Raw genomic sequence first — 10058 nt, forward strand, 5'->3', positions numbered from 1 at the left:
TAGAAATGAGGTCTCGCTGCCCAGGCGGGTCTCGAACCTGCGGGCTCAGGCAATCCACTCACCTCAGCCTCCCAAAGGAGTGGGATTACAGGCTGATCCACTGAGCCCGGCTTAGTATTGTTTTAAATGTTGTTTAAGAAAAATCAAAGAATGAGATTCCTTCTTCCTAAAGAGTAATTGGATAGAATTTCTGGTGTTAGAGTATAGCATATAACTGACTACACTTTGTAACCATGCTGTTTATTCCCGTTGCCCCACATGATAATTACTTATTTTTGTTTTCCTTTTTACAGAAAAGCATCGAGGATTTGCTTTTGTTGAATTTGAATTGGCAGAGGTGAGAAAAGTCTGTGCTACCTATATTTAGTCTTTGGTTTGTGTTATTGTTACTGATTGCAAAAGAAGCTGTCCTCCAATTTGTGAGGCTTCTGGGCCTTGAGCTGATGCTGCCAGAAACCAGAATTCTGTTTGAAGGAAAGCTTCTTTCACTTAATCAGACTGTAGACTGTTAATCACTTCTGAGATCGTCTGCCCCCACCCCTATTCCTTGCTCTGGAGAGCTTTTACAGCCCTGATCATTGAGCATTCTTACCTGGAAGTGCTGGTGATTATTTCTTATGCCTTCAGCAGGATGGCAGATTGCTGTACCACTAGATCTAAAGTTAACCAGGGAGCACTCTTTATTAGACATATAAAACCTAGGTAGGAAATGTAGAAGTGGCATTTTCCTATTTTTTTGTAACTGAGCATGTGTTTAAACACAACAAGAAGCAAATGACTGCAAGCCTAAATTTGTACCTTGTGTTTCCTTGGCAGGATGCTGCAGCAGCTATCGACAACATGGTATGGCTGGAAATCATCATTCTAACTGAAGTTGCTTTTTGGTGGTATAAAGAATCTTTATTGATATGTTGGTTTTCTAAACCTCCAAAGTTACAGGGTTGCATAGGAAGGTAAAAACTGTCATGTGAAATTATCCACTGTGAATTGGTCACTTATAAAATTAGTCCTTATTCAGACATCCTTTCTCACTTAACAATAATATAAGTCCTGGCTGCGCTCAGTGGCTCAGCCTGTAATCCCAGCACTTTGGGAGGCCAAGGCTAATGGATTGCCTGAGCCTGCGGGTTCGAGACCCGCCTGGGCAACTTGGCAAGACCTTGTTTCTACAGTAAATCAAAAATTAGCCAGGCGTCGTAGCGTACGCCTGTAGCTCCGTCTACTTGGAAGGCTGAGGCGGAAGGATCGCCAGAGCCCAGCAGGTTGAGGCTGCTGTGGCCGGAAGCATGCTACTGCACTCCTGTCTGGGCGACAGAGTGAGACTCCAACTCAAAAAAAATAATAAGATAATAATAAAGTCCTGATCATTTTTATTAGCCAAACTCTTACTGACTGTCGCATGTCTGGGATAATAAATTGCAAGCACAATGCAAATTGAAACTGCATATTTTGCAAAAGAGGCGGGTTTTCATGAAGTGTTAGACCAGTTAACAATTGAGAAGAGACACTTAATAAGGATTATGGCAGGTGCAAATCACTGATGGAAATGATTTTATATCGGAAAGATCCTTGGGAAAGGTAATGGCACTCTTCAGTATTTTTGCCCTTCTTGAGATCATTATAATTTTTATGTCTGGTATGAAGGACAAAGTTTTCTATACTATACTATTGTTAGATTTTGTTAGAAAAAATACTTTAAATAGCACCTGTTATATTTGTATTGTACAAATTAATACATAGTTAAACCTGAATATTAACTGCAAGAAACTTATTATTTTTAGTTTCATCACAATAAAGTTCCAGTCAAGCCTTTTTTGCTCTTCACTTTTATCATGAAATTTTCATCACTGCTTTAAGTGGTTTTCTATTAAGTGACCTTTCCTGGTACCAATTATCTTTGGATAATGAGATTCTCCTTTATTCCTTGTTCTCTGTTATCCATTCACTAAATATATTCCTCAGCTGTCAAAAAGAGATCATTTTTCACCATTTCAAAGCTGATCTTGACTTTTGAAGGTGAACTCAGGTACTGAGAGATTGTATTATCCTTGTAATTTTAGAGTGCTCTGATCTCAGAGTTACTTTGGGTAGTACAGGTCTTTGTGCTGGTATTAGAAGAAAGGAAGTGTGTCATCCTGAACCCTACAACCTGTTCTGAGGTAGATGCATAGCTTGCTGTTAGGGGCTCAGGGACTAAGGGGGACAAATCATGAGCATGTCTCAGAAGTAAATGAAAAACTGACTGACTCTTTTTTAAACTAATAGAGTCTAAGCAGAATTTTCAAAAATCTTTACAGAATGAATCTGAACTCTTTGGGCGTACAATTCGTGTCAATTTGGCCAAACCAATGAGAATTAAGGAAGGCTCTTCGAGACCAGGTGAGGGGGAGCAACTCCCAGATTCCTTGTGATGTCTAGTAATTTGACCTTAGTTGCATTTGTATACCTATTTACTTGAGCGTATGTGCTAAATGCTGCTTCTTGGTGGACAGGGATAGAGGATGGTTCACATGGGCTCCATCATTGTGGGGAAACAAAAAGAGAATTTGAGCTTCTCAGCAAAGTGAGAGCACTTGTTTCTTTTATGCAAGAAAGGCTGCTTGATCCTTTATCTTTCCCATTTTCTCAACACTCCATTCCTGGGGGTTCCATCAAGGGCTTAGGTCTGCCAAGAGCTGAACTTGAGGGCTAACATTCCCAGTAGGAACATTGCTTATCCTTGGGAGTTCTCAATGGTGAGTCCTCTAGCCCAGAGGGCCACATAGTATCTTCCACTTTGCAGACCAAAGCAGCTACTTTTCTGTTCAAGCTGATAGCTTGGGTTTATTAACATTTGTTTGATTCTTTCCTTTCAGTTTGGTCAGATGATGACTGGTTGAAGAAGTTTTCTGGGAAGACTCTTGAAGAGAATAAAGAAGAAGAGGGGTCAGAGCCTCCCAAAGCAGAAATCCAGGAGGTGAGAATGAAGGCTTGTGCTTCCAGAAGTAAAGCTGGTGCTTTCCATGGGAGACTTTTTTTCCCTAAGTTTTTGTAGAAATTTGCAAATATATATACAACAGCAGAGAGAATGAATAATGAATTCTTTATAATTTAGTAAAGTCAATATTGAGTGAGTTAAAGAATGAAGCTTTGGATCTCTTGTTTATGCTTTATTGTATGTGATGAGCATCTCTGCTTTATTAGGTTATGGATCTGTGATTACCGCTGACAATGAGGAAGCTGAGGTGCTCCTCTTCACTCCCTCAATCAGCCCCCCTCCTTCACTGAAGAGTTTAGCGCCTGTCATGACCTTTCTATTCCTGTGCTAATGCAGAGGAGATAGGACAGAATAGTGGCACTTCCTTCCAGCCTGTACCCAGGTTACAGATTCTTCATTCTTAAGAGAACCTGCCTTGGCACTTCCTCTTTATTCTCAGTATATGTCTCTGGCCATTGGTTCTTGGGCTTTTCCTCCTCTAAGTACCTTGTGAATCTTGTCATTCTGTCTTTCTTTCTTTTTTTTTTTTTTTTTGAGTCAGAGTCTCACTCTATCGCCCAGGCTGAAGTGCAGTGGCCTGTTCACAGTTACCGTAGCCTTGACCTGCTGGGCTCAAGCAATCCTTCTACCTCAGACTTCCACGTAGCTAGAACCACAGGCATGTGCTATCACACCCAGCTAATTTTTCTGATTTATTTTAGAGATGAGGTCTTGCCAAGTTGCCTAGGCTGGTCTTGAACCTTGGGCTCAGGCAGTCTTCTCACATCCGCCCCCCAAAGTGCTGGGATTACAGGCATGAGCCACCCTGCCCAGCTATCTTCCTTTCTTTGCTCATGGTTTCTCTCTCTTCTCTCAGCTAAAAAAATAGCAGTCACTCTCTGATTTTATGCAGTCTTCTATGCTGTTGACTTTCATGTTCTGTTTCTAATCCTGCACTTCAGATATTTCTGCCTTCAAGTCTCATAGGCAGGTTAAAGTTGCCTAAAATGCATTCCCTCCCTTCTCTGTTCCTAATCTTGGTAAATTTGCTATCATTTATCTACACGTTGATCCAAGTCATTTGGATGCAAAGCAGAACTCATAAAGTGGCAGTCACAGTCAGTGGAGTCCAACCAGATCATCTTGTTTCCTTTGCTTTGTCTTACCTACTTGAAGCACAAAGCAAGGCCCATTGTCTATGAGCCCTGAGGCCCAAGAAAGAACTGCCCCCCTTGCTTCCTCGTAGCCAGCCTGTGAATGTGCAGGGCCAAGCACAGAGGGAGGAAGTGTAGTATGTGAATGGGTCTGCTTAACTAGAGTATGGCAGGTGGGCTGGAACTGGGGTTTGAAGATGTCGAGAGTTGTGTGTAGTGAGCCAGAAAAGTGCCCTGTGACTGCAGGGTGGGAGAAGCAAGCCGATATGTCTTAATGTGAACTTGATAAGGTGACATGCTATGGGGGAGCTCAAGTTAGACAGTGCTGAGATCTCTTGTCACTGGACGTCCAGCTGGGTGCTATGACCATGACTCCTGCTCCCTGTGATCCTGTCAGGGCCTAAGGCCATCCCTTTCAGCATCTTGTGCCATCCTGTTCACTAGAGTTGTGTTCGAATGTGTGCAGAAGAATGCTTGTGCTCCTAATGGGGGATTGGGAGTTCTCTAACTGGCAATTTCTTCTGCACTCAGGGAGAGCCCGCTGCAAAAAAGGCCCGATCAAATCCTCAGGTGTACATGGACATCAAGATTGGGAACAAGCCGGCTGGCCGCATTCAAATGCTCCTACGTTCAGACATCGTGCCCATGACAGCAGGTGAGCAGGACTCCAGGGTCAAGGCAGCAGGAAGCTGATGACTGAGGAGTGAGCCTTTTCAAAGGTTCTTGCTGCTCAGTTCTTGTACCCTTGACATTGTTTTGTGACCTAAATTGATGTGAAGCATCTCAGATTCTGAGATCTAGTGACAGATCAGATGAGTCAGAGCAGGCATTTTTGAAACTTTGTTGTTGCTGTTATTTGTTATTATAAAGATATGGGGTACAGTTCAGAGTTAGGTATACAAACATTGATTATGCAGGTACCCTTGTTGATGAGGTATATTTTGAAGCTTTAAATGTATTTATTTACTATTGTTTATTAATAGTTTTTTTTTTTTAGTACAAGTAAATGATGCAATCCTGGTTTAAAAAACAGAATGCCGGCCGGGCATGGTGGCTCAGCCTGTAATCCCAGCACTTTGAGAGGCCAAGGCCAGAGGATTGCCTGAGCCCAGGGGTTCAAGATCTGCCTGGGCAACTTGGTGAGACCTCTTCTCTACAGTAAGTTACAAAAAATTAGCTGGGCATGGTGGTCTATAATTCCAGCTACTTGGAAGGCTGAGGCAGAAAGATCAGCTAAGCCCAGCAGGTCGAGGCTGTGGTGGCCGTGAGTGGTGTGCCACTACACTCCAGCCTTGGCGACAGAGTGAGACTCCGACTCAAAAAAAAAAAGGAATGCCACACACATATATTCCAAGAATAGTGAAGCAATATTTGAAACCTTAAGTCTTTCCCCCTCCACATTCAGTCCTGAGCTCTAGCAGTAACTAGTGCTGTTTCTTGTGCATTCTTTCCGGTTTGTTAAATATTGACTTTTATCAGAGTCAATTTCACAAAACTTGTTGTGAGAAATCAGCAGTCCCCTAGTTGTGTACCCCACCACCACCACCATTTGCTGCCGCCTGCAAGGCAGCCAATTTCATTCTTAGCAGATTCCTTTGGTTTTTACTTCCGTGTTAGTAGATAATGAATTTATATTTCTCCTTCCTGGTTTTTCATTTTAGACATTATCTTTTGACTTCCTATTTCAGAAGATAAGAAATTAGCTTTAAAAATGTCCTTCCCTGTTCTCTCATCTTCCTGATATAGTTACCATAATTTTATTTAGATCATAAACAAAATTGTTTTAACCCTTTGCACTCGGAGACATCTTGCGAATCATCTACCAGCAAATGTACCATACTTTTTTACAAAATAGTGAAGAATGAATCACTTCGTATTAAATAGTGTAGCATTGGCACCAGTTATTTTTATTATAATTATATTTGGCTTATAATAGAATTCTAGACATTGAGGAACTTATTTATGACAAAAAAAGTCAAAATTTTATATATTTTTCTAACGTGGTAACGTGTGAAACAGTCACTGACATGTTGCAGGTACACTGATACATGTTGTGCAATAGTAATTTGACATCTTCCACTTGGTGTTTTTCTATTCGAGTAGACAATGCAGTCTTATTTTCTTCTCTCACATTAATAATAGGTAACATATTGTCCAGTCTTGTTCAAAGAAAATGTGGAAAGACACACTCGTGATTCCTGAAAACTACTTCTCAACTGATTAGTCATATCTCAGTATATATTCCATCTCTTTATTTGCTTTTTCATATAATTTGAATGGAAAACTTCAAGGAAACATACATTTTTGAAATATTTGTGCTGGCATAGGTTTGTCCTGTATAATCACCAGCAATCTCTTTATGTCCCTTAAGAGGGACATCTGAGTGGTTTGCCAAATTTAGGATATCTCTTCAGAGGGGACATCCAAGCACAAAGGGTTAACTGTATAAGCATCATGATAATTTCCTTTCATGTAGAGCACTTTGTTTTACCTCAGGTTGATAATGGCCTTATTTTTACATTTGTATGGTTTTCTGTGTATTTATTCCTGGCTCTTACCCAGATATTTTTGCTCTTATAGGCTCTATATCCAACTGTGTGCCATCTTGGTAAGAGGAGATAGAGGCAGGGCTGAATGCCCCAATGTTCAGTAGATAAACTGTTATTTAATCTCCACTTGTCATTATGGTTTCTCAGCCCTCAGCTATGTATAGGGTGTCCCTGTCAAGAGACCCTCTGCCCTAACCTACCAGTAGACCTCCAGCTGACTGCCAGGTAGGGTGGGACAGCAGAAAGAAGATCGGGGATTAACTACTTTTTTAAACGGGATTTTAGCCAGACTTACTGTTTTTAGGATTACCTTCACCCTTGTATGTGAGCTTCTGGAGTGTCGGTTGAGTTGCTTCTTGGCCTTTACCAGCTTTCTCTAGCCTATGATATCAGTTAAGACTCGTCTATTTGTTTTCTGACTTTCAAAATTTTAGTTGCTATTGTTTTTTCTTTCCTATTTACTTTTTGGTGATTTTAACCATTTTTAAGTGTACAATTCAGTGACATTAATTACATTTACACTATTTTCAAAAATTTTTTGTCACTTCAAACAAAAACTCTGTATGAATGGAAAACTTCAAGGAAACATACATTTTTGAAAAATTTTTGTGTTCTTGTTCTTAAACGAGAACTCCCCATTTTCCTTTCCCTCCAGCTTCTGGTAACCTCTAATCTTTCTGGTGCTATGAATTATCCTATTCTAGATATTTCATATAAGTGGAATCATACAGTAGTTCTTTTTTGTGTCTGGCTTGCTTATCTTAGCATAATGTTTTCTTGTTTTCTTTTTTTTTACATTTTGGAGGACTGTATTTCTTTTTTGTGTGTTTTTTTTTTCCAGTTGGAGTCTCACTCTGTCACCCAGACTGGAGTGCAGTGGCTGCTCCCAGCCACCGCAGCCTCGACCTGCTGGGCTCCGGTGATCCTTACACTTCAGCCTTCCAAGGAGCTGGAATTACAGGCGCGCGCTACCACGTCCGGCTAATTTTTTTGATTTATTGTAGAGATGAGGTCTCACCAAGTTGCCCAGGCGGGTCTTGAACCCGCGGGCTCAGGCAATCCACTCACCTCAACCTCCCAAGTCGCGGGATTACAGGCTGAGCCACCGAGCCTGGCTGGAGAACTGTATTTCTATCACACAGGATAAGTAGTATATATTGCTCAGATAAAAAACTAAGAGTTAGAAGGAACCCTGCACATTTTAATGTGTACAACATGGAATTGAAGTGTAAAAAAGCAAAATCTGATTCAGGAGATCTGGAGTAAAACATGAGCTACTGCTTTTGTTTGTTTGTTTGTTTAGTTTGGGTCATCATTTCTGGCATGCAGTTCCTTAATCACAGCTTATTACAGCCTCTACCTCCTTGGCTGAACAGATCCACTCTGCTCAGCATCCTGAGTGACTGGATGTACTCAAATGCACAAGCACACCAGGCTAATTTTTTTATATGGGGTAGAGATGATGGCTGGCTATATTTCCTAGGCTGTTCTCAAACTCTTGTGCTTAATATATCCTTCTGCCTCAGCTTCCTAAAGAGCTGGAATGGCAAGCATGAGAAACTATTCATGCTCTGACTTTCTGCACTGCTAACAAGCTCACCAGTGATGCCAGTGCTTCTGGCCCAAAAGAAATATTTTGTCAGACATTTGCCAAGTGATAGAGCTTGGGTTTATTTCAGTTTATCTGACAAGTAAAAATGAGATCCTTCCGTTTTCTTTTTTTTCTATAATTTCTTGTGGGGTACTGACACCATTTTGATTTATTTTTTGAGTCAGAGTCTCACTCTGTTACCCAGACTGGAGTGCAGTGGCACTCTCATGGTCACCACAGCCCTGACCTGCTGGGCTCAGGCAATCCTTCCAACTCAGCCTTCCAAGTAGCTGGAACTAGAGGTGCGCTAACACATGTGACTAATTTTTTGAGGTCTCGCCAAATTGCTTGGGCTGTTCTCAAACCCACAAGCAATCCACTTGCCTTGGCCTCCCAAAGTGCTGGGATACTGGCTGAGACACTAAGCCCACTCTCTCACATCATTTTCTACAAATGCAGTCAATACAGTGCATGTGCTGATGAAAAATAAAAAACTTATGGAGCAAGTAATACTTCCTAGGGTTGGTAAAAATGGCCCACTAAGCTGGATGCAGTGGCTTATGACTATAATCCCAGCTTTTTGGGAGCTCACAAATTCGAGATCAACCTGGGTAACTTGCTAAGAACTCATCTCTATAATAAAACCAAAATTAGCCAGGCATAGTTGCACGTGCCTGTAGTTTTAGCTACTTGGAAGTCTGAGGTGGAAGAATCACCTGAGACCAGCAGGTCAGGGCTGCGGCGACTACGAGAGTGCCACTGTACCCTAGCCTGGGTGACAGAGTAAGACTCTGAATAATAATAAAAAAGAAAACCAAGAAACGAAGACTATTCACTTCGCAGGACCTTGGATGGATTTCGAGTCTATAATATAAGTGATTGAGCCAGGGATGGTGGCTCTCGATTGTAATACCAACACCTTGGCAGGTGGAAATGAGAAGACTGCCTGAGGCCAGGGGTTGAAACCACCCTGGGCAAGTTGACAAGAACTTCTCTCCACAATAAATTAAAAAATAAAATTAGCCAGGCTTGGTGCCACGCCCCTGTAGTTCCAGCTACCTGCTAGGCTGAGATGGAAGGACCACCTGAGCCCAGCAGGTCGAGGCTGTGGTGACCACTTGGGTGAAAAGGATTCCATAAAAAAATAATAAATTCTCAGTGATGTATCACATAACAAAGATCTGAGTACTATGTGTACTCACTCATAAGTTGACCCTGAACATTATTCAGAATACTATAAGAAAGTGACTGACAATATTGGGACACAACCATGGGAGTGGGAGGATATAATATCAACAAAGGTACCCAAACTTTACATACACCCTAAATTGTTCCATACATTTTATTGTATTTATTTATTTATTTTTTGAGTTGGAGTCTCACTCTGTCACCCAGACTGGAGTATAGTGGCTGCTCCCGGCCACCACAGCCTCGAACTGCTGGGCTTCGGCAATTCCTCCACCTCAGCCTTCCAAGTAGCCAGAGCTACAGGCGTGCAATACCACACCCGGCTAATTTTTTTTTTTTTTTTTGAGTTGGAATCTCACTCTGTCACCCAGACTGGAGTGCAGTGGCTGCTCCCGGCCACTGCAGCCTCGACCTGCTGGGCTCCAGTGATCCTTCCACCTGAGCCTTCCAAGTAGCTGGAATTAATGGTGCACACTACCACGCCCGGCTAATTTTTGATTTATTGTAGAGATGAGGTCTCACCAAGTTGCCCAGGCGGGTCTCGAACCCACAGGCTCAGGCAGTCCACTCACCTCAGCCTCCCAAGGCGCGGGATTACAAGCTGAGCCACCGAGCCCGGG

At 42.0% G+C, this 10058-nt stretch overlaps 1 protein-coding gene across 3 annotated transcripts in view; it reads left to right on the forward strand.

Annotated features, from left to right (window-relative positions):
• PPIE (peptidylprolyl isomerase E) overlaps positions 1 to 10058 on the forward strand; it is a 19639-nt gene that overhangs the window by 2297 nt on the left and 7284 nt on the right. Inside the window, exons 3-7 of one of the 3 annotated variants that reach the window (XM_008054373.2) lie at positions 294 to 337; positions 817 to 843; positions 2298 to 2379; positions 2856 to 2956; positions 4642 to 4765. In XM_008054373.2, coding sequence (XP_008052564.1) covers positions 294 to 337; positions 817 to 843; positions 2298 to 2379; positions 2856 to 2956; positions 4642 to 4765 — 378 coding nt within the window. The remainder of the gene's footprint in view (positions 1 to 293; positions 338 to 816; positions 844 to 2297; positions 2380 to 2855; positions 2957 to 4641; positions 4766 to 10058) is intronic. The other 2 variants (XM_021710561.1, XM_021710560.1) reach the window with 2 other exon arrangements.

The sequence above is a fragment of the Carlito syrichta genome, unplaced genomic scaffold (assembly GCF_000164805.1).
Source record: "Carlito syrichta isolate Samal-C Ts95f unplaced genomic scaffold, Tarsius_syrichta-2.0.1 Scaffold289848, whole genome shotgun sequence".
NCBI classification, from domain to species: Eukaryota; Metazoa; Chordata; class Mammalia; order Primates; family Tarsiidae; genus Carlito; species Carlito syrichta.